General features: G+C 40.8%; 1 protein-coding gene and 1 pseudogene across 4 annotated transcripts in view; one reads left to right on the top strand and one right to left on the bottom strand.

Annotated features, from left to right (window-relative positions):
• Positions 1-947: 947 nt before the first annotated feature.
• FZD3 (frizzled class receptor 3) overlaps positions 948-23,333 on the bottom strand; it is a gene marked incomplete at both ends in the record, with an annotated part of 46,653 nt that continues 24,267 nt past the window's right edge. For 2 of the 3 annotated variants that reach the window (XM_080925905.1, XM_080925906.1), the window contains 3 exons: positions 948-1,161; positions 9,723-9,956; positions 12,389-12,537. In XM_080925905.1, the coding sequence (XP_080782031.1) occupies positions 948-1,161; positions 9,723-9,956; positions 12,389-12,537 (597 nt within the window). Of the gene's footprint in view, positions 1,162-9,722; positions 9,957-12,388; positions 12,577-23,333 lie in introns of all 3 variants that reach the window. The other variant, XM_080925904.1, reaches the window with a different exon arrangement.
• On the top strand, positions 16,124-16,816 carry LOC308428001 (mortality factor 4-like protein 1; annotated as a pseudogene). The gene has a single exon. The product of its transcript is annotated as a mortality factor 4-like protein 1 (transcript).

The following is a 23,333-nucleotide window of genomic DNA, read 5'->3' as shown; positions in this document are numbered from 1 at the left end:
CTCAGCTCACTATAGGAGGGCCTGGGTACCAAGGTCTGATGGCTTTGGCAAGATCACATCTCACTGTAGAAAAATACGACAATGAATACACAGAAAATAGTTTGCCATTTGTAATTTGTTTACCACTAAAACCCTTGTAATGTGTGATGCTTATCTTACTGCATGCCTCCACAGAACATATGAACATGAAGTTGTCTATTATTTCCTGGGAAAAATGGCCACAAATTAAAATGTTTCTATCATGCATATGAATACTATAAAAGCATAGCCCATAAAAGTAATATTTACAAAACAAAAACCAATCCAACTACAGGGGAAATGCTCATCTCTGCCTTTACTCCAGTGCTCATCCACAGCCTGCATATCCGGGGGAAGATGAACAGGCTTTAAGAGAACCTCCCATAGGCCAACCAGATCTTCTGTGGTGCTGTTATCCTATTAGCTAAAATACCCTTGCTGGCTTATCAGAGTCTTCTACAGTTTAAAAACAGTTCCTTTTACACTCTGTGGAAATAAACCTACAAAGTTCTAGTTTCATCTGAGAAATAAACCTTGCATAGAATTTTCTTTAATTCTGAAACTTTGTTTTATTAACAGAGCTACCAGAATGTCATCTCACAACTAGTTCATATTATATGAAAAGTCACTACAAAGCAGTCACCACACATAGAGGATTTTTCTAGATATAAAATAAGCGGATTTGTAAAAATGCTCACCAGACAGTCAACTCTTCACCTAGAAAGAATGACTTTCGTGATGACATGATTCTTAGTGTTTTGGATGTGTGCACATCCCAAGGTTGATGTGATACAAAGAGCAAAGATTTACTTTCCCAGTGGGCGCACTCTGCCCGAATAGCAGAGTGACAGCGAGTCACAGCAGCCAGCCATGCGAAGGCAAAGACTAAAGCCTGCTTTTCCACAGCACACATTTCACCTTAGACAGGATTAAGCACTGGTTCCATCCTCTTCAATAACACGGTTCATGCTGGTGCCATGTGTGATGTGAGTCATGGGGTTGTTGCTGAGGTCTCGGATGCTGCTGTGTCGGGACTGCTCATTGAGCCGATGGGAACTACTGTGTCTGGAGTGATCCGTCAGCCGTGACATGCTGCCGTGAGGTAGTCTCTCCTCCATCCCTCGGTAACTGCAGGGAGTGTACCTGTGTAAGAGGTGGTTTTGAAATGGGTAACAGAACACACCAGAAGACAGGACTAATAGTTTTCATTAAAATGCCTTAGTAACTGAAGTACTCAGCAAATCAGCAGTGAGAAGGCAACAGCTGACGTGAGTATTTAGAGGAATTCCATTATGCTGTAGAATGTGGCTATCAGAACGAGATAATCCACTTAGGTCCAGGATGAGGGTCCTATTCCCTGCCAAAGGGCAAAAGGTAAGTAAGTAAGGCTGAACTACTGGAGCTAAGTTGGGCATGGATTCTTTCTTTACTCCAGCATGTTTCTAAAACACTGGGTTCAGAGAGATGAGGAAACAGAGTGAAGCACCTCCAGACTCTGAAGGCAGCAGCAGTGCAAATGTCAGTTTTGCTAAAAGACTTGAGTTGGAAGAAGGAACACATGAACCAGAGGAGAAATTAGGCGTAAGTTAAAATACCAATGCATGGACTGCCCCACACTGATGACATCTGTGTGATCTTAATTATTTTCCTCATCCTTAGAGCTGTGCTCATACAAATTTATAGAAGTAACATCTACTTGCACAGAAGTACATCAGATTGCATCCTGAAACCCTGTAACCGATTCTCTCATCAGCTGATTTATGTGTACTCCCAGCTGCACTTTGCACACATCAGCTGGGCTACACAGCTTGCTACAGGTAGCATTCTTATCCAGAAATGCAACAGTGGTTGTTCAAATTTACTTTTGTTGAAATCCTGATTCACTGAGCCACATCAGAGGCAAGAATTAAAACAAAACAAAACAAACAAACAAACAAACAAAAAAACCCAATGGGCTAGAGAGACGGCTAAGAACGTTTCTAGAGGTCCAGAATTCAATTCCCAGAAACCACATGGAGGCTCATAACCATCTATAATGAGATCTGGTGCCCTCTTCTGGTGTGCAGGCATACATGCAGGCAGAACACTATACTACTACTACAACTAACACATTCCCCTCTCCTTCTCCCCCTCCTCCCTTAGATACTGGAATAAAGAACTGCTCGTTCTAGGCCAGTCAAGCTTATGAAAACCAATTATACCTTTTCTTTTTTTTATTGGTAAACTTACAAATCTCATGTGGTATTTATCAATATTTCTGGCATAAAAGTACCATACTTTATCTTTTTTTTTTTTTTTTTTTTAAAGGTTTATTTTATGTGAGTACACTGTGGCTGTCTTCAGACACAACAGAAGAGGGCATCAGATCCCATTACATATGGTTGTGAACCACCATGTGGTTGCTGGGAATTAAACTCAGGACCTCTGGAAGAGTAGCCAGTGCTCTTAACCACTGAGCCATCTCTCCAGACCTATATTTTTACCTTTTAATCTTCAGAACCTTGAGACATTTTTTTCTAAAATACTTTTGTTCATAATATACTCTTTTGGAAAACATAATTTAGAATAATAAAATTAAAAAAGAACTGAGTATCCTTGATGACTTAATGAATATGCTGATTTTGTTTATAGCACAGGGGTAAGAGGCCCTGAGCTACAAGCCCTGCCTAGATACAATGTTTAGGTAATGTTTCTAAATGTAATCAGGGCCAGGAATGCTCGTTAGGCCTACAATACCAGCACTCATGATGATGAGACAAGAGACTTGAAAACTCAAGGCCAGCCCAAGCAATATATGAGACCCTGTCTCAACACCAAGGGCAAGGAATGCACGCAGTACAATTGTATGATGCTGGCCTAGATGTATGTTCATGGATTTTATTCCTAGCACTGCAAAAGAAAGAAAAAAACAACTCAGGATATAGCAAACTATTTTGTCTGTCTGTTGTGCTTCCAGAGCTGGAGATTAAATTAAAGGCCTTGGGCATGTTGGGCAAGGGACCCTCTTCTGAGTGATGAGCCCCAGGCTCACTCCCTTTTTCATTCTTTCTTTCTGAGGCAAGGTCTCTAAATAATCCTAGCTGCTCTGGAGCTCACCATGTAGACCAGACTGGCTGTGAATTTACAGACATTCTCCTGCCTAAGCTTCCCGGAAACTGGGTTTAAAGGTATGTGCCACCAAGCCCAGATCATTCCCTTTCTAATAGTTATCAAAATAAATAAATATAAGCAGCTAAAGGACTACTTACTGTTGGGATTCTGTAAACTCCACCCCTCAGTTACCTGGCAATAGCCAGGTGTGCTCTGCCCCAGTGACCTGAAACTATAAAAGGGCTGCTTGCCCCTCCTCTCTCTCTCTCTTGCTCTCCCCCCTTGTCCCTCATCTTCCCATTCCCTTCCTCCCTCTCTGTTCATGTGCTCATGGCCGGCCTCTAGTCTCTACTTCTACTTCTACTTCTCTCTCTCTCTCTCTCTCTCTCTCTCTCTCTCTCTCTCTCTCTCTCTCTCTCTCTCTCTCTCTCTTTCTCTGTGTGTCTCTACTACCCTCTTAACTCCCCCATGACCTGAATAAACTATTCTGTATTATATTGTTGTGTGGCTGGTCCTCAGAAGGAAGGGATTCCCAATATGGCCCCCCAGGGGCAGCTCCCTTGCCCCCAGGCCTTGCTGCACCTCCATGGGCCATATGCCCCCCACTCTCTTCATCCTTTTCCTAACAACTACTGCCTTAAAAAAGCACTCACCTACTATTCTTTCCTCATGATTATAAAAGCTCTGAAAGGAAGGTTCCTGAATGCTGCTGAGGTGGCCATTAGCTACAGCAGTGTTTGTCAAGGGACCTTTTCATTCAATTTCAGAGTTTAAAATTGAGAGGTCCTTTGAAAACAGTTGCTTAAAAACCCATCCTAGGGACCAAGCATAATGGTACACACTGCATCTCAGCATACAAGAAGGCAAAGGCAGGCAGATCTCTACAAGTTCAAGGCCTACCAAGGCTAACATAGGGAGACCCTGTCTCACCCCCCCCCCCCAAAAAAAAAAACCTAACCCTATCTTTGCTTTTAGTTTGTTTGTTTAGTTTTGAGATAGGGTCTCTCTGTGTAGCCCTGGCTGTCTGAGAACTTGCTCTGTAGACCAGGCTGGTCTCAAACTCAAAGATCCACCTGCCTCTTGCCTCCTGGGTGCTGGGATTGAAGGCATGCCAGGCTTGTTTCCAGTTTGAATAAACAAACAAACAAAAAACCCAGATACTGTCATGGGGTTTCTAGTGCTGTGATAAAACACCAGGATCAAGAGCAACCTGGGGAGGAAAGGGTTATTTCAGCTTCACTGTGTAGTCCATCTTCCAGAAGTCAGGGCAGGAACTCAGAGCAGAACCTCAAGCCAGGAACTGGCTTGAACGAACACTGCTTACTGGCTTGTTCCCCATGGTTTGCTCAGGCCCACCTGCCCAGGGATGGAGTTGCTGATTGACTGGGCCCTGCCATAGGGTGCCTGACAGGCTGGCGCACAGGACGATCTTCTGGGGGAGCTTCTCTACTCACCCTCCTCCCACATGACTCTAGCTCGTGTCAAGCTGACAAAAAACTAACCAGGGCAGATGCCTATTTAAATGTTTTAAATTTTTCTCGTATTAATGAGTACACACTTTAGCCAGGCACGGTGCACACATGCTTGTAATCCCAGAAATTGGGGGGGGGGGGGTGGAGGCAGAAGGATTAACTCAGTTTTGGCTACATATTGAATTTCAAGGCTAACCAGGATTATAAGAGACCTACTCTGTTACCAAACACTTTAAAAAAAGATACTTTACATTTAGAACCTGGAGACATTTACATCTGTACTAAATGTTTTAGCAGGATAATTGGAATGCCTGCAAATGCAAATGTCACAATGGGCTTGTTGGAATCTATTTTTAAATTATTATGTTGCATAATGATTATTGTTCTTCAAGCTAAATATGACTTGCCAACTTTTAGCTCTCAATGACTTCCTACGTATCAATTTCAAATAAATATGGCAAATAAAGAAAGCAAATGTTCTAATAGTGATAGAAAATTTAAACAAACCAACAAACTCAAGGCCTTTGTGGTATACATACTGAGTATCTATAACCCTACTTGGGATACTGAGGCAGGAGGACTGGCAAGTTTGAGACATGCCTAGGCAATGTAGCAAGAACCCCTTCCCCTCCAACATAAAAGAAAAAAGAAAAGAAAGAAAGACTGGGAGGCTGGGGAAATGGCTCAGTAGGTAAAGAACTCACTACATAAGCTTGGTGACTTCAGTTCAATGTCCAGAAACCACATAAAAGTTGGCATGGCTGTGTACAGTGCCCCAGTGCTTGGGAGGAAGAGATACACAGCTTACTGGCAGCTAGTCTAACACAACCAGTGAGCTTCAGGTTCAGTGGGAGACCTCATCTCAAAAAGGATGAGGACATCCATTGCTGATCTCCACACACATACAGACAGACACCATACACACCAAAAGCCAGAAAGGGTGGGAAATAATGCAACAGTAAATTCCTTGCTACCATGTACAAGGAGGAATGGGGAAAGAGAGAAGCAAGAAGAGAGAAAAAGGATGCTAGGAAAAGAGGGTACAGTGGGGAAGGGAGGAGAGCAGAAAAACTCATTAAAGACTATGAAATAGAGGCCTCCAGAGGACTGGATTCAGTTCCCAGCACCCACAAGGCATCTTGTAACTGTCTGTCACCCATCTCCAGGATACCTGATGCCCTCTTCTATCACACACACACACACACACACACACACACACACACACAGAATCACAAATAAAATCTTTCCCTAGTGTTGAGACTACAAGCATGTACCATTTGTGTCTGACATTTTTATGTGTGCTGTTGAGACTAAATTTATTGCCTAAGCCCTTCAAAGAATACATTTTCAAAAAAAAAATTACATTGTATAATTACGTCTGAGAAACCTGACTATCCACAAAATTCCCAAATATAAATATTCTGCCCATGATAAATAACCAATTATATAGAAAAAAGTTTAATTACAATGTTTAATATAACTTAAATAGTAGGAATCATCAAATTTCTGTTCCTTTTAAAAGCTATTTAAATCAGTAAGACAGCATACTAAGCAATATTAAAATGCATATTTTATATAGCATAGAACATAAAATATAATTGTAATTTGTGCTTAGGCAAAATATTAGGAGTCATTTTGCTGTTGCTGTTAAATATATAGTGTTGAGGTTTGGTTATTGCTATGGATTAGAATGTTTAATTTTATACCTGAAGGTCTATGCCTAGGAGTGACTTTTTATGTTTACAAGCTTCTGTTGTGCAAACCTTGTTCCCTGATTTGAAACTATTGGTTAAATAAAATTGGCGACAGCCAGATACTGGAGGGATTAGAGGTGGGTGGGTTTGGAGTGACCTGGTTGGAGTCAGCTGTATTAAAAGTTGAACAGCAGTTACAGTGGTTGTTGTGGTAGAAATAAAACAACAAAACCAAATCTGATTGTCTTGTTACAGCTTTAAGAGCTTGGGATATATGACTGGGGGGGGGGGGGAGAGCAGGGGGATCCATCTCATTTACTAAGATAATACAGGATTCTAGAAAAGTCTTTAGAAAATTCTTATTGAGGTTGGGTTCAGCTCTAAATATTAGACTCTAAAATCATATCAGACTCTAAAACCAGACAATAATTGATTTAAAAAATGTAAATTCCAAATGTAAGAGAGCAGTCAGAGCATGGAAAACACGAGGAGCCCTGACAGACAGATGGACGAGAGACAAGGGCACTGCTCTCAAGTACACACTGCCAGTCATAGGCAAGCCACAGCAAGACCTTTCAAAAGTCAAACTGCCCAAGGCTTTAACTGTGGTAAGTTTGGTGATTTCAAAAAAGAGCTCAAAGTAACAGGCACACTGACTAGGGAATATGGTATTCTGGTTGCTATGACACACAAAGACATCCAGGGTATTGTAGCCACTGTAAAAAAGGTAAACACTGGTCTAAAAATTGTTGGTTACCTCAAAACTTACAAAGTAAACTCTTGCCACTGGGAAAACAAACCGAGGGGCCTATGAGCCCTCCCAACAATCAATACTAGCCATCTTCCTTCGGTTAGCCAGGCAGTACCATGCAGACAAAAAAAAATTCAAGACTACGTATTTCTGCTCTTATACATGCTACCGAGAAGAGTACATTTTTGGAGCTGGACACGGATGCCTCTTAATTACATTACCCCAACGTTAAATGTTATAGGTTAACCACTGGTACCCTCAGGGACAGTGGGAACAATAGTTTTTTAAAAGTAAATTAACTTTTCAAGGTTTTACTGCACATCATATGGCTTCCTCTCACTTCCTCCTCCTCTAACCAGGTCACTCCAAACCCACCCACCTCTAATCCCTCCAGTAATTGTCTGTGGCCACTTTTATTTAACCAATAGTTTTAAATCAAGGAACAAGGTATGTACAACAAAAGCTTGTAAACAAAAAACAGCCTCTCCTAGGGTAGATGGTGGCATAAAATCTAGCATTCCAATACATAGCAACAGACCAGACTTCAACACTACCGAATGGGCATTCCAGAGTCAGTCAAAAAGCAGGGGTTTTCATTCTGACTCTCTTGACTCTGCAATCATTCATCTAAATAACCAACTCAAACACTGCTCAGTAGTGAGTTTCACTCCAGTACTTTCCCTGGCAGGTCACCTATGTACCAACCTAGTCATGCATTCCCAAACTGCTACCCACTTTCTTTTCTACCCACCCTTCTAACTGCCAGTTACTCATTCTTTGAAGGGGTGTTTATGTGTGGGTATATGTAGTTCACAGATCAATAATTATCCAAGTAGGGAATCAAAGGGAGTCCTGGGAATCTGTGCTTATTTCATTTAAATTCATGATCTCTAGTTCCCCTCAATTTCCTGCAAAAAATTATTTTATTGTCCTTTATGGCTAAATGAAACCTCACTGTGCATATGCATAACATTTTGTTTATTCACTCATCTGCTGATGAAATCTAAGCTGATTCTGGACAGCGGTGCAGTAAGCATGGGCAGAGGCTGTCTGTGCCATGCTGACTTAGATCCCGTTGGGTTTCTTCAGGAGTTGCACAGGTGAGTCATAAAGCAATTCTATTTTTAGTGTTCTGAAGGGCCTCCACAATGATGTGCCTGGGGCTGGAGGGATTTAAATTCTCTCCAGCAATGTTCTTATCTCCTCTCCGGCCTTTCAACATCGATATTAGTTTCTTAAAACTGTACCTTTCAAGTAAGCTGTTCAGCTCTTCCCACTGCTTCTCTACTCTCTGATAAACTCTTATTCTCTCAAATGACTTAATGTACCACCTCCTAAACAGTTCCCAGCTCTAGTATCCCAGTCAAATTTAATGAGAAACCATAGCCAGGCTTTCTCTGTGAAGCATCTTCTGATATGCTCTCTATGACACCAGAAAGAATCACTCCTAGTCTCTGCTTCCACTGCTCCTAATACACATGGGCTGAGTCCTGGGATGCTGGGATGTAGTGTGCTCAAAGCCCTGGGTTTAAACCCGAATAGTAATTCAGGTGACAAATAGTAGAGGTTGACAGTTGAATGGCTGCATCTGCTACCTCCTGGTTTTATAACTAAGGTTACTGAGATGCTTCTTGTCTGACTGCATACTGGCACAGCAGGACTGAGCAGCGGCTGTCATTTTAACTAGAACCGAAAGTACTGACGATATGGCTCCTAAACACCTGTACAGCCTGGGATGTTTTACTCCATGTACTTATTAACATTACTGAGACAGGCTCTGTTTTTAGTGACTAGGCACTTTATTTATTGAGCTTTTGTGATATTACTAAAGGGGTGGCTACTACTATTTTTCCTTTATAACTAAGGAAACTAAGCTTTACATTCTAGATATTTTTTTCCAAGGTTTACTTTTCATCTTTCTAATTATGTCTAAGTGTGAGTCTGCATGAGGGTACATGCACATACGTGCAGGTTGCTATAAAGGTCAGAGGTGTTGGATCCTCTGGAACTGGAGTTTGAAAGTTTTGAGTCACCAGATGTGGGTGCTTGGAACTGAACTCAGGTCCTATGGAAGAACAGGAAGTAATTTCAATCGCTAAACCATCTCTACAGCTCCCCAGATCCACATTCTTAACCACAACACCAAATACATCATCTTTCTAGATAGGAAACCTATTAAGTGCAAAGCTCATGGCACATAATCTCTCAATTCCCAGAGGCTCACACAGCACCAGTATAGAAAATGTTGGCTAAATTAATTAACCAATTAATTAATTCTTTTTCTTCTTCCTGTCCTCCCCCCTCCTCTTTTGTTTGTTTGTTTGTTTTGGTATTTTGTTTCTCTGTGTAGCCCTGGCTGTTCTGGAACACTGTAGACCAGGCTAGCCTCAAACTCAAGAGAGATCCACGTACCTCTGCCTCCCAAAAAATGGGATTAAAGGTGTGCACCACCACCACCCAATTAAATGCATCTTTCTAAACTGAGCAGTCTGACTTCTCTTATAACTACTCAGTGCCCTACAGTAACATTATACTGCTTTTGTATCAGCTCTAAACCCTAATGTTCTTTGGCTTTAAATTCCATACTCAAGTTTTAAAAGCTTAATAAAGCTCCACTTCTGCTTCAGAATTGGCTCCTGTTTCTTTATCTGTGTGTTCCTAACTGAATACATAAACCAGGTTGCTCCCAGAATTTACCTGCCGTCACGTGACCTGTGGAGGCTGCCATGGTAGCTGCTCACTTTGCTGTGGACACTCCCTGCTTTGCTTCTCTGATCATCCACCATGGCCAGCTGAGTTGAAGAAGCATGTGTGGATGTCCCTTGAGTGGAAGTTCCTCTTGACTTTCTTATAATTGGAGTATTTGGGTCCCTCAGGAGTGACTGAGCAAAGTCAGGTTCCTGGAGCACCTGCCGGCTCTCATTCACGATCCTAGACAATGCAACAGGAAGTTAAGATACAAACATTCCTCTAGACCAACAAGCAATACTACTACACAACACCAGCTGACACTAGTCTTGAAGTTAACTGCTCCCCAAATTAAGTCATGGGACCAATTTGAGGTAACATTTTTGACAGAGGATAGAATATAACAAAAATCCCTGTCAAAAACTAGGCTTGATGCCAGTAATCCTAGTGCCTGGGATGTTGATCAGAAGTTCAAGGTCTCATTCACCCCTAAATACCTAAGGCCTCCTCTCAAAACACAACAAAACAACCCCACTGCTGCTCTGCCCTAGGGTGGTGTGACAGAAGAGCCAGTGTTAGAATAAGAAACTTGAAACAGCAGTTTCAATTGTGAGCACACAGTCTCAGCAAGTCACACCCTGGTCTTTTCTTTTATCTATGAAAAGAAGGCTGATAAATGCATTATTTCTAAAAGGCTCTTTCAGCTAAAGACACCTGTGATCCTTCAAGTCCTAAGATATTTTAAAAAATAATTATAAGATAGAAAAAAGTGTTCCCCCCCCCCATGCTCTGTGGAAGTAATATGGGCCTCATGATAACTGGGTAAAAATTTAATTTGCAAGAGCATTTTAAGACTCCATCTTGATTCTATGGCAGGAACACCTGCCTAGTGCTAGAACAGTTGTGAGCAGTCAACCTTAGAACATGAACCTTAGAATAAGCAAATATTCAATGAAGTCCTAAACAATTTAAAGGGACAAAAGTAAGTTTTTAAAAGTGGCCAAGCAGTGGTGGCTCATGCCTTTAATCCCAGTGCTCAGGAGGCAGAGGCAGACACATCTCTGAGCTTGAGGGCAGCCTGGTCTACAGAATGAGTTCTAGGACAGTCAGGACTACATAGATAAACCCCATCTCCCCGTCTCAAAAAAACAAAAACAAAAACAAAACAAAACAAAAAAAAAAAAAAAACCAAAAAACCAAAAAACCAAAAAAGATTTTTAAATGTCATGAAAGAAAGGGTGGAGAATAGATGTGCATGTTGAACAAAGCAATAACTGAATTAACAAAAAAAATCAAATTAAATCACTATAAAGTATCTGTGAAAATCAGCTAAAATTAAAATTAAGTGATCTAATAAAAAAAAAGAAAAGAAAAAAGAAAAAGACCAACAACCCCCAATATCTCTAGATCATGCACTGAAGAAGTATTTGAGAAAGTATGTGTGAGTTCTCCAATCAGCAGCACTGCTACAGTTCCTGTTGTGTTCAGTACTGGGCTCAAAGGCTGGAGACGGACATTTGATGAGTATTTTACATAGATTCTTCTTTAGTTCATTTAATGTTATTCTTGATATTTAAAATTATAACAGAACACCAACAGATGAGGAGTGAGTTCTTATAGAGAGGAAACATGTCAACTCCAAAAGCAGCAAAATATTTAATGAAACACCAATAACCACTAGAACTATCTTTCATTTATTTGATTTTTTTGAAACAGTGTTTCTGTGTAGCCCTGCCTGGCTCCTGGGATTCACTCTGTAGACCAGGCTGACGGCAAAGCCGGAGATCTACCTGACCCTGCCTCCCAGGTGCTGGGATTAAAAGTGTACCACCTGCTCGGCTAACTACAAATGCTTTCATTAAAATCAGGAATATGATACTATATACTATGATCACTCTTAACTAACTCTCTCAATAGCTTCAGATTATAGTCAGATTTAAAAAAAAGAAAGCCAGTTTCAGGAAGCCAAGGCTATAAGAAGAAACCCTGTCTCAAAACAAAAGAAAAAAACCCAAACAAAAAAGCAAGGCTATAAAATTTGAACTCGCACTGAATTAGAATGGCGTGGTCTATCTCTTCCCATGTCTGACAGACCTGGAAGAGCAATGGGAAACTCTGACAGACGTTGAAGTCCCTCTTACACTGAACAGCATGGCGTGACAGGCATTTATGCTGCTTGGTTTCCTCATCTGAAAAAAGATGAGAATACACACCAACCTTCACAGGAAGTAAGGAGGGTCAAGCAAATATGAAGACAAAAAGCATCCACTTGTTTCTAGTTTCAGGAAAACGATACTTTGAAAGTTCCATAGCTCCAATACAAAGGATTAGAACACTGAAGCCCTTGTGCACCTCTACTCAACCATCTTCTCAGAATGAGATTTTCAATTCTTTTCATTCTTTTAAAGATGGACTCTTCCTATGTTGCCCAGGCTAGCCCTGAACTCCTAATTCTTCTGCCTTAGGATTACAGGCATGAGCCACTGTGTCCAGACAGTTGTTTTAAATTATGCCATTGTGCTAATGTCACTGCTGATAAAGTTACAATCTTCTGAGAATACTTCTCAAGTCCGACACACTGGCAAGAGAAAACACACACACACACACACACACACACACACACACACACACACACACGTAGGGGCTGTTAATACTGTGAGAACTCATTAACTTACTCTTTTTTCCTACGCCCATGAAAAAAACTGGCCCATTCAAAACATGTCTTTTTGCTTCCAACCCAAAAAATAGAGGGAATCCCAACTATGAGAGCCATGAGATACTTCATCAGAAAGAGAATCAGGTCTGGACGACTCATCTGAGTAACCTGCAGGGAGGTAAAGAAAATCATCTTAAATATGTGCATCTATTAAAGGCAATCATAGAAATTATAAACACAAAAGACAATAGTGAAATTATGTTACAAATACAGCATCTTCATTTATAAAGTTCTAAGAATAATTTTCTTGGATCCTCCAAAGAACAGCAAGTACTCGGAAGTGAGCATCTCTCTAACCATAAGTCTTACATTCTTGACTAATCTTCTGTCTTCCTTTCAGTTTTTCAGAGATACACTAGACACTCAGAACCTGCCTATTCTTATCCTGTCACCTGTCACTTTGTATTCTGCTGTAGGACACTCTTACTCGGTCAATGCTCTTTCACCCAACATTTTGTCTGACTTTAACACTGTCTACCAGTAGCTATTTTCTTACCCACATCAACATGTTTTCAAAGGTTCCCCAACCCCTCTTCATAAACTCCGCCCCTCCTCCAAGTTCTATGTTTGGGCTAGCTGTGCCTTTTAAAAGCAGTGTGTAGTTTACATTACTAAAGTGCAAAAACAGGTTCCCTTGCCCTCCAAACGTTTCATAACCAGGGCCTTATCATATGTATTTCTGACAGGGTTTCACTGTGTATCCCTGTAAGTATGCAGAACTCTATACTTAGACCAGGCTGGCCTCAAACCCACAGAGATCCACTTGTCTCTTGAGTGCTGGGATTAAGGGAGTGAGCCACCACACCTGGCTACTTGTGTTTGGTTTTATTAGGAAGGAATTAATAAAAATTATTCAGTGTCACAATCCCCTTCACTAGATGGCCCTTCCATACCTATCTTCTGCATATTTTCCCAAGTATTCAGAGTAACTTTCATAAAAATATTTTATTACTAACTATGGCCCAAAACTATGAATTCCTCCTTTTGAATTTCCTTCCTTTCCTGCTGACATATGCCCTTTGGATGTCTCTTGGGTACAGTACACCAAGCCTTTGTCTAAAAGCATCTCTGTCCCTTAACCTAATGGACATACAGCACAGGGATGTCAACATCTGTTACATCTTCAAGTCCACTGTGTGAGATTCCTACAGCTGCTGAAGAAGCCCCTCCCTTCCTCTACACACTTCTGGTCTCTGGTCATCTTTAACTTCGAATTCAACACTCCTATTGTAGTTGAAGTTTACTTATCACTAGTATCGATTATAGTTTCTACCAGTGGGTTTGTTTGTTTGTTTTTTGTTTTCTTCCACGAGACAGAGCTCCTTGGTCCATTTGTCTTGGAACTCACACTATAGACCACAATGGCTTTAAACTCAGAGATCTACCTGTTTCTGCCTCCCAACTGCTAGGGTCAAACAAAGGTGTGCACCACCACGGCCTGGCTTTAACCAAAATTTTAGTTCTGCAAAGTTCGAAGCTGTTCTTAGAGTCTAGGCTATCACTTATTCATTCTCACAGCCTCCTCCCCAAACCGAGGCTCTGCAATCTTCCTCAATGTCCACCATCCCATAGTTTGGAAGATTTTTCTCTATTCTATACTCAGGGAAAACTCTTCAGAACCATTTCTTACTCGAATAATTCTTTCTCCATCCAAGTTGACCTTAGGCTTGACTGCCATCTGCTGACTAATCTCTGTACCTTTGCATTTCACTTCTATTATGCTCTGTCAGTTCAACTGTCTACCCTGCTCCCACCCAGCCCTCTGCTAGGGTCTCACTTGACACAGCAACACGTACCTCCCGAGACGAGGACATCTGCCTCCTGAGCCCCACCAACATCACTGCTCAGTACGAGATGAATATTCTTTAATAGTATTCTCTACACAGCCCCTATTAAAATTTCTACACTCAGACCAAGAGTGCCTCCAAGTCTTGCTCTCTCTCCTACCCTCCCTTCTTTCTTCTTTAGAAACAGGTATTCTACAATTTTACTTGGCAAATCTGGAAAAAGATCCTTTTTACATATGAGTGTCTCAGGTTCATGCAGAATAAATCACCTTTGTCAAACTCTGTTAATCATAACCAATCCAAGGACTATCTAATTCAAAGCAAAGGCTTTGATGAGCATGAGAGGCATGCTTCACTGACTACAGACAGGGTTGGGGGGTAGGCATCTCTGCACATTAGCAAACATAGGACCAAAGTGTTTAGAAAAGTATGTAGAATGTAAATCATAGTTATATTGATGAAGAGAAGCTTTTCCTCTGAGCACAGTTTGCAGTTTGTTGTTTTTGAATGTTGGAGCTTGTTTTCTTAAACAAAATCTTGCTATGTAGTCTTGTCTGGACTTAAAATTCACATAGATCTGCCTATGTTTGCCTCCCAACAACTAGAATTAAAATCATGTGTCACTATGCCTGGGTCAGTATTTTTAAAATTTTAAGTGTAAAATTGTTACTTGTATTTTTAAATTTGACAAAGTATTTAGTCAGAAAAACTTTTAAAATGTTCTAATGAAATGCTAAAAATTCATAAAATGTACATTTGCTCATGGCACACATCAATATATGGTCTACAATAATTGCACTGATAAGTAGTCTATAGTCTATAATTTATATTATACATTTTTAAAGCTATAAATATACAAAAATCAATTAGATAGAAAATAACAGTTTTATAAATGAAGCAATACTTAAATTTACAGAATGCATTTATATACACACCAGCTTTACATATATCTCCCTACATAATCTAATATTCATTCTCTGATCCGGTACAGTATTTTTATTCTGTCCAGCCTGTCCAGCCTATTGTGTAGCCCAAGCTGGCCTTCAACTTGCAGTCTTGTTAGCCTCCCAGGTGTTCAGATTAGAGGCCTGAGCCATCAACCTCCCATTTCTACTTTTTTGTTTGTTTGTCTTGAGAGTTGCTCTGTGTAACCCTAGATGTCCCCAATCTCAGAGATCCACCTGCTGGGATTCAAGGTGTGTGTCACCATGCTCAGCCTCAACATACATTTTAAATAATATCTACTTATGTTATGTGTACGGGAGTTTTGCCTGCATGTGCATCTGTGTGCCATTTGCATGCCTGGTTCCTACACAGGCAGTAAGTGCTCTAAGCCATTTCTCTAAGCATCTGAGCTGTCTCTACAACCCCAGAACATATTTTTAAAGGCTTTCTTAAAATATTAAGGAGCAAATGTATATTCCCTAAAAAGTGATACATTAATAGTAACAACAATGCTTTACCCAGTAAATGTTTCACAGAGCACCACTGTCTCCTGTGTGAGGCTGTAGAGATGGCTCAGCATTTAAGAGCACATGCTGACTTCAGCTCCTTGCACCTATAATGGGGAGTTTCATAAACATCTGTATCTCCAGCTTCAGAGGATCTGAAGCCCTCTCCTGTTGTCCTCAAGCATCCATACATGTGGCAAATACTCACTCAGACATAAATAAAAATAAAGCTTAAAAAAGATAACTATGGGTAGTTGGGGGTAGTGGAGAAGGATGAGGCGGTGAATCACTTATAAATGGCGCCCAAGTAGGACCAGAAGCCTAAATTCCAGAAGGACAAGCGAGTGCTGTGCTTTCATGGGCCTCTTCTTTGTGAAGTAAAGTGTGTAAGGGTTGCCATAAAGGACAAACGAGTGAAGTATTTTATCCATTACAGTTGTTGGAATAAAAATTGGGATGAATGGGTGCCAGAAAGAGGGGCTGCTCCAGGGAAGACATCTGATCAGAAAAACACTAGAAAAGAACAAGCAGAAAACACCTGGAAAGAGAGGTGGTGGCAGTACCAGTGAGACATCTCAGCCTCCTAGGAAGAAGAGAGCCCGGGTAGATCCTACTGTTGAAAATGAAGAAACCTTCATGAACAGAAGTGAAGTTAAAGCAAAGATTCCTGAAGAGCTGAAACCAAGGCTTGTGGATGACTGGGACTTAATCACCAGACAAAAGCAGCTTTTTTATCTTCCTGCCAAGAAGAATGTGGACTCCATTTTGGAGGATTATGCAAATTATAAGAAGTCTGGAGGAAATACAGATGATGAGGAATATGCTGTTAATGGGGTTGTGTCAGGGATAAAGGAGCACTTCAGTGTAATGTTGGGCACTCAGCTACTCTGCAGATGTGAGAGCACGGTACGCTGGAATTCTGGCCGATCTCCCGGATGCACCCGTGTCCCAGGTGTATGGAGCGCCACATTTACTGAGATTATTTGTGTGAATTGGAGCGATGCTGGCCTATACACCTCTAGATGAGAAAAGCCTTTTACTGAACTAGCTACATGATTTCCTCAAGTACCCGGCAAAGATTCTGCAACTTTGCTCAGTTCCAGTGATTATGAAGTGGCTCCTCCGGAGTGCCATCGGAAAGCATTGTGAGGGGTGTGCTCCCTCTCTCACGTGTGCTCTCTCACTTGTGCTTGGGTCTTTGTAAACAGTTTGGGTCTCAGTCCAACTGCTCCTTTCCCAAAAAAAAAAAAAAAAAAAAAAAAAATTCTGTAGTGAAATAAAACATGGACACTGTAATCACCTTTTAAAGGATTATACATTAGTTTGCTGAAGTTTCTGAAAAGTCCTGGTGTAAGAAAGCTGTTTACTTTTTTTTTTGACTCCAAAGCTAGTAAGGGCACACTGTAGGAGTCATCCTATAGTTTATGAGCCCATTCACCGCAGAAGTTTTTCTGCTCTGAAACAAAGTCTTTTAAGTACGAGCCGCCCTTGACCCAGCACACATTCACTCTCTGGCACTCTGGCTCCACCGCTTCTGATTTTTTAAGACAAGGTTTCACTCTGAAGCTCGAGCTGGTCTTGAACTGTGGCAGTCCTCCTCTTTCTCTGGTACTGGAGTGCATAGCACAAGGTGAACTTCTATGTGTGCCTGGTCTCGAGCTACTGTTTCTCCTGCCTCAACTCCCCAAGCACCAAGACTACAGATGTGCACCACCACAACCTGGCTGGAAAAACTGCAGTAAAATGAGAGTAAATTTTACATCTAATTTTGTTTTCTTTTCCATGACTTTAAAATCCATCAAACCAATTAACATGTGTATTAACCAGGGTTGTATGGATCTGGAGAGAGAATTGGGAAGAGGAATCCCTAAAGAGCAAGAATGAAGCAGCTAAGAAATATGCTTCAAATCACATTTGCTTATATCCAATAAATGTCAAATGAGGACTAATCAGAAAAGAAAATTAAATGTAGAGAGGTAATTTAATTCTGTAATACAAAAGGGGCTGCAGAGATGACTCAGAAATTAAGAGTACTAGCTGTTTTTCCAAAGGGCCTAGTTTGATTCCTAGCACCCACATGGTAAATTGCAACAATCTATAAGACTCTAGTTATTGGGGATGAGATTCCCTTTCCTGGCCTCCCTGAGTATTAGGCTTACATAATACATACATGCTGCAAAAACACTCATATACATAAGTAATAATAATGAAGAAATTCTAAAAATAATACAAGGAAGTAGACAGTGTAAAGTAACTTTAGAAAACAGAGCTGCAAAAGGTGTTTCCACTGTTTCTCCAGTGGGAGAGTGAGCACATCAGAGATAACATAATTCTTAGTGTTGTGACTCTAAAGTACTGGACTGAGCAATGTGTCTTCAAAAAAAAAATCACTTGAAAAGTTAAATGCATTGAATTTGTAACTATAAGGAAATGACCATCTGAAGTTGAAATAAATGCTCATGGACTTTGTGTAAGCCCTTCAGTTTATACATTTGGAACCAAAGTATAGAAACAAAAAATGATTCATCCTAAGGTTAAATGTATTTGCACCCCCAGTCATTCAAATTTTGAGTATTATCATGTCACACAGCAGATGAGTCAGAAAACTGTGTCCTTGTTCAACTTCCATGCTAGGGAAAGGCAGGGTAGAATGTTGCTACTACACAAGGAATGAAGAAATCTCAGGTGTTTAGGAAGCAGTAAAAGTTAAAGCAAGGTCAGGGGCAAAGAGGAAAGGATTATTAGGGTGCAAATGACAGACAGGGATTAGATATTAGATCAGAGTGGGCAAGGTCTCTCCACAGGCATACACAAGTGGGAGTTGGAGGTTTATTTTGAAGTGTAAGTATTTCAAACAGAAATACTGATAATAATAATCTTAAGACAGTTAGAGAAGGAACAGGAACCAAATGTGTCTGGTCCTGCAGGCAATGGTAAGAATACGGAGTTTATTCCAGAACATCCGGAATCCACTGAAGGGCTCTGTCCAAAGGGGCAACCAATTTCATTTCCATTTCCTGTACAAGGGCAAGAGTGTAAGCAGAAAGAGGAGTCAGGAGGCCCCCATGCAAGTTGTGAAGAAATGGGGGCTGTGCAAAGCTAATGGGTTAAATGAGAGGACACAGGGCTCAAAGATGGCTCCAAATTAAGAGTCTGAGCAACAAGGGAGTGCAAATACCATTCAGTGAAAGGGGGAACTGGGGGACAGAATGCAGGAATCAGGTTTTAGGAGAAATATTAGTTCTAAATTCCTGTGTAGGAACCAGGCATGCAAATGGCACACAGATGCACATGCAGGCAAAACTCCCGTACACATAAGTAGATATTATTTAAAATGTATGTTGAGGCTGAGCATGGTGACACACACCTTGAATCCCAGCAGGTGGATCTCTGAGATTGGGGACATCTAGGGTTACACAGAGCAACTCTCAAGACAAACAAACAAAAAAGTAGAAATGGGAGGTTGATGGCTCAGGCCTCTAATCTGAACACCTGGGAGGCTAACAAGACTGCAAGTTGAAGGCCAGCTTGGGCTACACAATAGGCTGGACAGGCTGGACAGAATAAGATCCTCAAAAATAAAAATACTGTACACAAAGGGGCATTCTGGAACTCATACACCCACCTAAAACACGGGGAGCTTAAAACTATTCAGAAAGTTCTAGTATTGTTCGCTGTATAGCAGACTCTAAAGACTCAGCATTGCTCTCATATCATAAATGCTTGAATTAAAGAGAAGGCGTATTAAAAACAAAGTAAGCAACACCCAAAACAACCACCAAAGTCTTACAAGCAGCACAGGGAGATAGGAAGGAGCAGGGACAAGGGACAACAGTTTGTATCACAAGATTCTAGTTAAGTGCAAAAATTCCAGGGGAAACAAGTCAGCACCTATGGATGACAAGGGTTTTAAAAGCAAGACAGTGACTCAAGAAATATGTAAGTGTTGGAGCTGAAGTCCAAGACACAGAGGGAATGGCCAAGTGATTCTGTCAAAGGAAAGGAGCTTCCCTTCTGTGACTAAGATGAGCTGGAGAGTGCGTTATCTGGTTATACATTGCAGAGAGCGCTAGTACTAACGGTAGGTAGTATATAAACACCATACACAGGGCAAAGCCCAGAAAATAAGTGTATTTAAATAGAAGAAAAAAACAACTGCTCTGTTTTATTTAAAACAGCCTTGTAATAAACTGAATCAATTGTTCAAAAAAGAAACTTGGGAAATAAGTCAATCCTTTAATAGTAAAGGGGACAAATGAGAAGCACTTGTTTTTTTTCTTTTATAAAAGTTCCTGAAAATGCCAAGATTTTTCTCATGCTATAAAATACCGTCTGTCTTGGTTGTGTTTATTATGATAAAACAATCTGACAAGACACAATTTTGGGACAGAGGGTTTATTTTAGTTAACAATTCCAGGTTACAGCCTACCACTCCATAGGGGTCACAATAGCAGGAGTAAGACAGGTAGCCAAACCACACCCACAGGCAGGAACAATGAATGCATCCATGCTTGCTGCTCAGCTAGTTCTTCCTACTTTTACCATCTAGAACCCAAATCCATGATGTCAGCCAGTCAACTGGGTCTTCGAAGCCACATCATTTCTTGTAATTCAGATAATTTCCTATCACACACTGCAGAATAGCTGACTGATAATCTTTGCCAAGTCAGAATTATCAGCCCTTCAAGATTTCTGCATTTCTAAAGTCTGACAGTGATCCTGGGCCAGAAGGCCAAAGACTTGCTCTTACATGTTGCCAACAGGGCAGTGTATTAGTGGAGAGTTGTCTCTACAACCTCAGTTCTGGAAACCATTAGGCTTCCCATGTTTATAGATATTTGGCCATTCTCAGATTTCTGACAGAATCAAAGACTAATTTAGTTTTATAGCCTACCCAAGCTAATTAACTTTGAGAAAACATAGTCATTTAGATGATTTTCAAATGGTAATAGTTGTATACAGCTTACATTTGAGAGAAAAAAGGCTTTTTTTTTTTTTTTTTAAGTAAACAGAAAGGGTGATGTCTAGGTTGATGTCAAGGTGATACATGATTGGACAGTAGAGAGTGGGGCGGGACAAAGTTTTGATAAGGCGGAAGAGAAGGGAAAGCGAGAGATTCAAGAAAGAGCAACATGGAAGCAGACATAGATGTTTTTCTCAGCACTTCTCTATATAAGAAAAGGTTGTTATATTTTTTAATTAATTTTTTAAATTATTTATTTCATTTATATGAGTACACTGTAGTTGTCTTCAGACACATCAGAAGATGTGTTGTGAGCCTCCACGTGGTTGCTAGGAATTGAACTCAGGATCTCTGGAAGAACAGTCAGTGCTCTTAACCGCTGAGCCATCTCTCCAGCCCCCATGAATATTTTTATAAGAGATAAAATTGCACTGGACTTATCTAGATGGACAAATTATATCATACCAATTGGATCTTTAAAAAAAAGATAATTCCCTATCAACATAGCCACAGGCCAACTGGATTTAGACCATCCCTTGTTGAGACTCTTCCAGGGTGGTTTCTGAACAGACTGCATCAGGTTTCATTCAAAACAGACAATAAAAGAACCGAACATCAATTCATCTGATGTATTTCTTTGGCTTGTCATCTAGGAAATCAAGGAGAATCCCAGACAAAGAAGACACCAGCATTTACCTTGATTACTTGATTTTTGCTTTTTGTACAAGAGTTTGGTTAGCTATAAATAAACTATATGTATTATCTTCTAAACACTATCTCCACAATCACTATAATTTTAGTCAATAGCACTACTATATGGCTTTATTTAAGCATTTGAAAAAAATTCACCTATACCTTGGTTTATCTATTTAGATTCATAACCTAACAAAGCCCTGAGGTTTAAATTTTTTTGAAATAAGTGGGAAAAAGTACTCATCTTAAGGAGGAGAAGCCTTGAATAAAAAGAAAACTGCCTAAGGTATAATCACATTACTCGGTGGCCTACACTGTTGAGGCTTTGGCTTTGAATCTGGTCTTAGTAATTTTTCTTCACTGTCTTAGTGTTTCACTCCTGTGAACAGACACCATGACAAAGGTAAGTCTTATAAATGACAATATTTAATTGCTTACAGGTTCAGAGATTCAGTCCTCCATCATCAACGTGGAAGGAGAGCAGTATCCAGGCAGGCATGGAGCAGGAGGAAAGAGTTCTACATCTTCATCTAAGGACTGCTAGTGGAAGACTAACATCCAGGCAGCTAAAATGAGGGTCTTAAGGCAACACCCCCAGTGACACACCCACTCCAATAAGGCCATACCTTCTAATAGTGCCACTCCCTGGGCCAAGCATATATAAACCATCACATTCCACTCCCTGGTCCCCAAACACGAGTCTATGGGAATCAGAACTAAACATAGCATAATACGAAATACATTTAGTCCAATTTCCAAAGTCCTTATAGTCTATAGCAGTCTCAACAATGTTGAAAGTTCAAAGTTCAAGGTCTCTTCTGAGATTCATTCAATTACTTAACTGTAACCCCCAAGGCAAGACAAGAAACCAGCTGAGCAAACTCCAAACTCTGCATCTCAATGTCTGATGTCAAAGTGGTCTTCAGATCTCCAACTCCTTTTCATCTTTGTTGATTGCAACAAACTTCTTTCTCCTGGGCTGGTTCTACTCCCTGTTAGCAGCTTCCCTCAGCATCTCATGGCTCTGGCATCTCAAACATCTTGGGGTCTCCAAGGCAACTTCAATGTTACAGCTTCTTGTTTCAATGTCTGGGATCCACATGTGATCTTCTGGGCTCCTTCAAAGGGCTGACATCACTTCTCCAGTTCTGCCCTCTGTAGCATTCTAAGCTCAGGTTAATTCACTCCATCCATTGCTGCTGCCATTCTTGGTGATTATCCCATGGTACTGGCTTCTCTAAGATAGGATCTGCTGCAACTAGGCTTCACCAATAGCCTCTCATAGGCTCTCTTCATGGTACCAACCCTCAACTCCTTTGCATGACCCCTTCAGTTCTGGACTGTCAACTTTAACTGAGGCTACACCTTTACCAGTGGCCTTTCCTAGCCTCTCACTGTGCCAAGCCTCAGCTGCTCTTTATGACCCATTCATGCCTTCAAAACCAGTACCACCTGGGTGGTTCTTACACATTACCAAGTACAGCTGCAGCACAAGGTACAAACTTGGCTATCTCTGGAATACAGTGTTTTTGTGCTCTCAGAAAACACTTCTCAGAAGATTTCACCTCTCTTCTAAGATTGATTTATCTTAATTTATATGAGTACACTGTAGCTGTCTTCAGACACACCAGAAGAGGGCATCAGATTCTATTACAGATGGTTGTGAGCCACCATGTGGTTACTGGGGATTGAACTCAGGACCTCTGGAAGAGCAGTCAGTGCTTTTAACTGCTGAGCCCCTCACCTCTCTTCTTAATCACCACTAATCTCTTAGCTCGAGCTAACCAGCATCAATTGTCTCCTTCTCCTCTAAAATGTTAAGTCAGAGACACAAGGCTGAAGCTGCTAAAGTTCTGGGCTTGCTGTCTGGAACATGACCCCCTTGTTCTATTACATCATCACTAGCTTTCTGTTTTCCATCTCCTTCACTGCCCAAGCCTGGCTGTCCTGGAACTTTCTCTGTAGACTGACTTTGAACTCAGAGATCTGCATGCCTATCTTGTGGGATTA

This window comes from Micromys minutus (genome assembly GCF_963924665.1).
Source record: "Micromys minutus genome assembly, chromosome: 12".
Lineage (NCBI taxonomy): Eukaryota > Metazoa > Chordata > Mammalia > Rodentia > Muridae > Micromys > Micromys minutus.
The sequence above is the reverse complement of the archived record's forward strand: the minus strand, read 5'-3'. Positions and strand labels throughout refer to the sequence as shown.